Source organism: Galeopterus variegatus, unplaced genomic scaffold (assembly GCF_000696425.1).
Source record: "Galeopterus variegatus unplaced genomic scaffold, G_variegatus-3.0.2 Scaffold2498, whole genome shotgun sequence".
In the NCBI taxonomy this organism is placed as follows: domain Eukaryota; kingdom Metazoa; phylum Chordata; class Mammalia; order Dermoptera; family Cynocephalidae; genus Galeopterus; species Galeopterus variegatus.
The window spans coordinates 261,651-263,652 of record NW_007728609.1 but is presented as its reverse complement, the minus strand read 5'-3'; the positions used below and the strand labels follow the sequence as shown (position 1 = coordinate 263,652).

The following is a 2,002-nucleotide window of genomic DNA, read 5'->3' as shown; positions in this document are numbered from 1 at the left end:
CAAATCATACACGCTGTGGGAATCGGGGCTGCCTCAACCATCCCCTCACACCTTCCTCTAGAGGCCCAGGCACACTCGGGGGTCTTGCTCTCCCATATCTTCAGACCATGGGACATGTACTCTTTCTCCCCAGCACCCACCCCTCCCTTCTCCTCACTACCTCCTCCTTGTTTCCCAGACTTTGCTTAGCCATGCCTATCTCGAGAGACAGGAACACACCACCCATCCCTGTCCACACACCTCCATCCCCACAGTGCCCTCGACTCACCCCTAGAACAGAACAGGGCACAGTACGTTTTACTGGCTGGTTGATATATGTCTCCCCCACTGACAGGGAACTCCTGAGGGGGACTGTGTTTTGTTCACAACAGCACCAGAGTCCAGTGCAACACCTGGGCTCAGAGCAAGCACTCAATAAATGTTTGCTGACAGAGGAAGGAGGCAACGACTAGACTTTCCTACACGTTGACAGACACACAGAAAAATGAGTGAAGTTGTAAAATCACCGTGTTTTTTATCTTCAGATGGACTCTTGTGCCAGTTTTGGAGCCAGCGCAGGAGTTTGTTGGCACAGCTCTGGTCACCTTGCTGTCCAATTATGGTCTTGAGCGAGGTTGGCTTATATTTATCCACCCAGAGCAAATTTTCCACTTTGTTTTCACTGCTGTCATCAGCCACGGTCCTAGCCTTGCTGTCACCATTTGTCTCCTCAGCCACCTGCTCCTTGAGGTCCAGGCCTCTCCGAAAGCCACTTTTTTCCTTTTTTATTGGCTTTACAGAGCTGTCCCTTTTGGGAGTCAACTTGCTCTTTTTAGATTCTGATTCTTCCTCAGTTGGACTAATTTTTCTTTTTCGTTGTTCACTTTTTTGGGGTGTTCTCTCCAATTTGGACTTTTCTTTCTTCATCTTAAAAAGCGGAAAAGTGAGGGAAAAAGAAACCTGATGAGACATACAGAATTTCTATCCTGCTGAATGCACTCCAGAAGGCAATTTCAGATATCCAAGTGAGCTACTCAAACAAGGTTGGTCTTTTCACATTGGACCCTGCTGTTTGTAGAAATCACCACCTTCCAAACTTTATAAAAATGAACCATTAACACACCAAAAAGCACCCAAATGCAATTTTTTAAAGTGAGAACATATTGGTTTTTTTGAAAGTAATAAGTATTCCAAATTTAGTTTGAAAAAACAGGGTAAAGAGTTAAGAGGTTTTTGTTCCAAAGTTCCTGACTAGATAAAAGTTAATGCCTCCACAAAAACTTGTACACAAATGTTCATAACAGCATAAAATTATATATAAAATTATAAGTATATATAAATATATATTATAATTATAAATATATATAAATGAATATATATATTAAATTATAGCCAAAAGATGTAAACAACCCAAATGTCCATTAACTGATGAATGGATAAACAAAATGGGTATATCCACACAATGGAATGTTATTCATAAAAAGGAATGAAGTATTGATACATGCTACAACATAACTGAACCTTAAAACCATTACACTAAGTGAAAGAAGCCAGACACAAAAAGCCATCTATTGTATGGATCCATTCATATGACATGTCCAGAATAGGCAAATCCACAGAGATAGAAAGTAGAGGTGTGATTGCCAGGGCGTGGGTATGATGAGTGAGTACTAATGGGTATAGATGGGGTTTCTTTTTGGAGTGATGAAAAAGTTCTGGAATTAGACAGTGGTGATGGCTTGTGAATATACTAAAAACCACTAATGTATACACTTTAAAAGGGTGAATTTTACGATATGTGACTATTTTTAGAAAAATAGTACCTCTTTTCCAGTGGATGTTAAAATTGGTCAATGAACGTATGAGGAAAAACAGGATATTAGCATAATCTTACAGCACCTCCTTAAAATAGTTACCAATACAAAGGGAAAAATAGTCACTTTACTGGTAGAGAAACCAGGCAGATATCATGTTAACCAAGTAATCAAGGTTATCATCACCAATAACAAGACATTTTTTTTTT

The 2,002-nt window shown here is 39.8% G+C and overlaps 1 protein-coding gene across 1 annotated transcript in view; it reads right to left on the bottom strand.

The window, feature by feature from the left end:
* The window catches only part of RFC1 (replication factor C (activator 1) 1, 145kDa), a 76,862-nt gene that overhangs the window by 18,076 nt on the left and 56,784 nt on the right, over window positions 1–2,002 (bottom strand). The window contains exon 13 of the mRNA XM_008581987.1: window positions 507–906. Within this exon, the coding sequence (XP_008580209.1) occupies window positions 507–906 (400 nt within the window). The remainder of the gene's footprint in view (window positions 1–506; window positions 907–2,002) is intronic.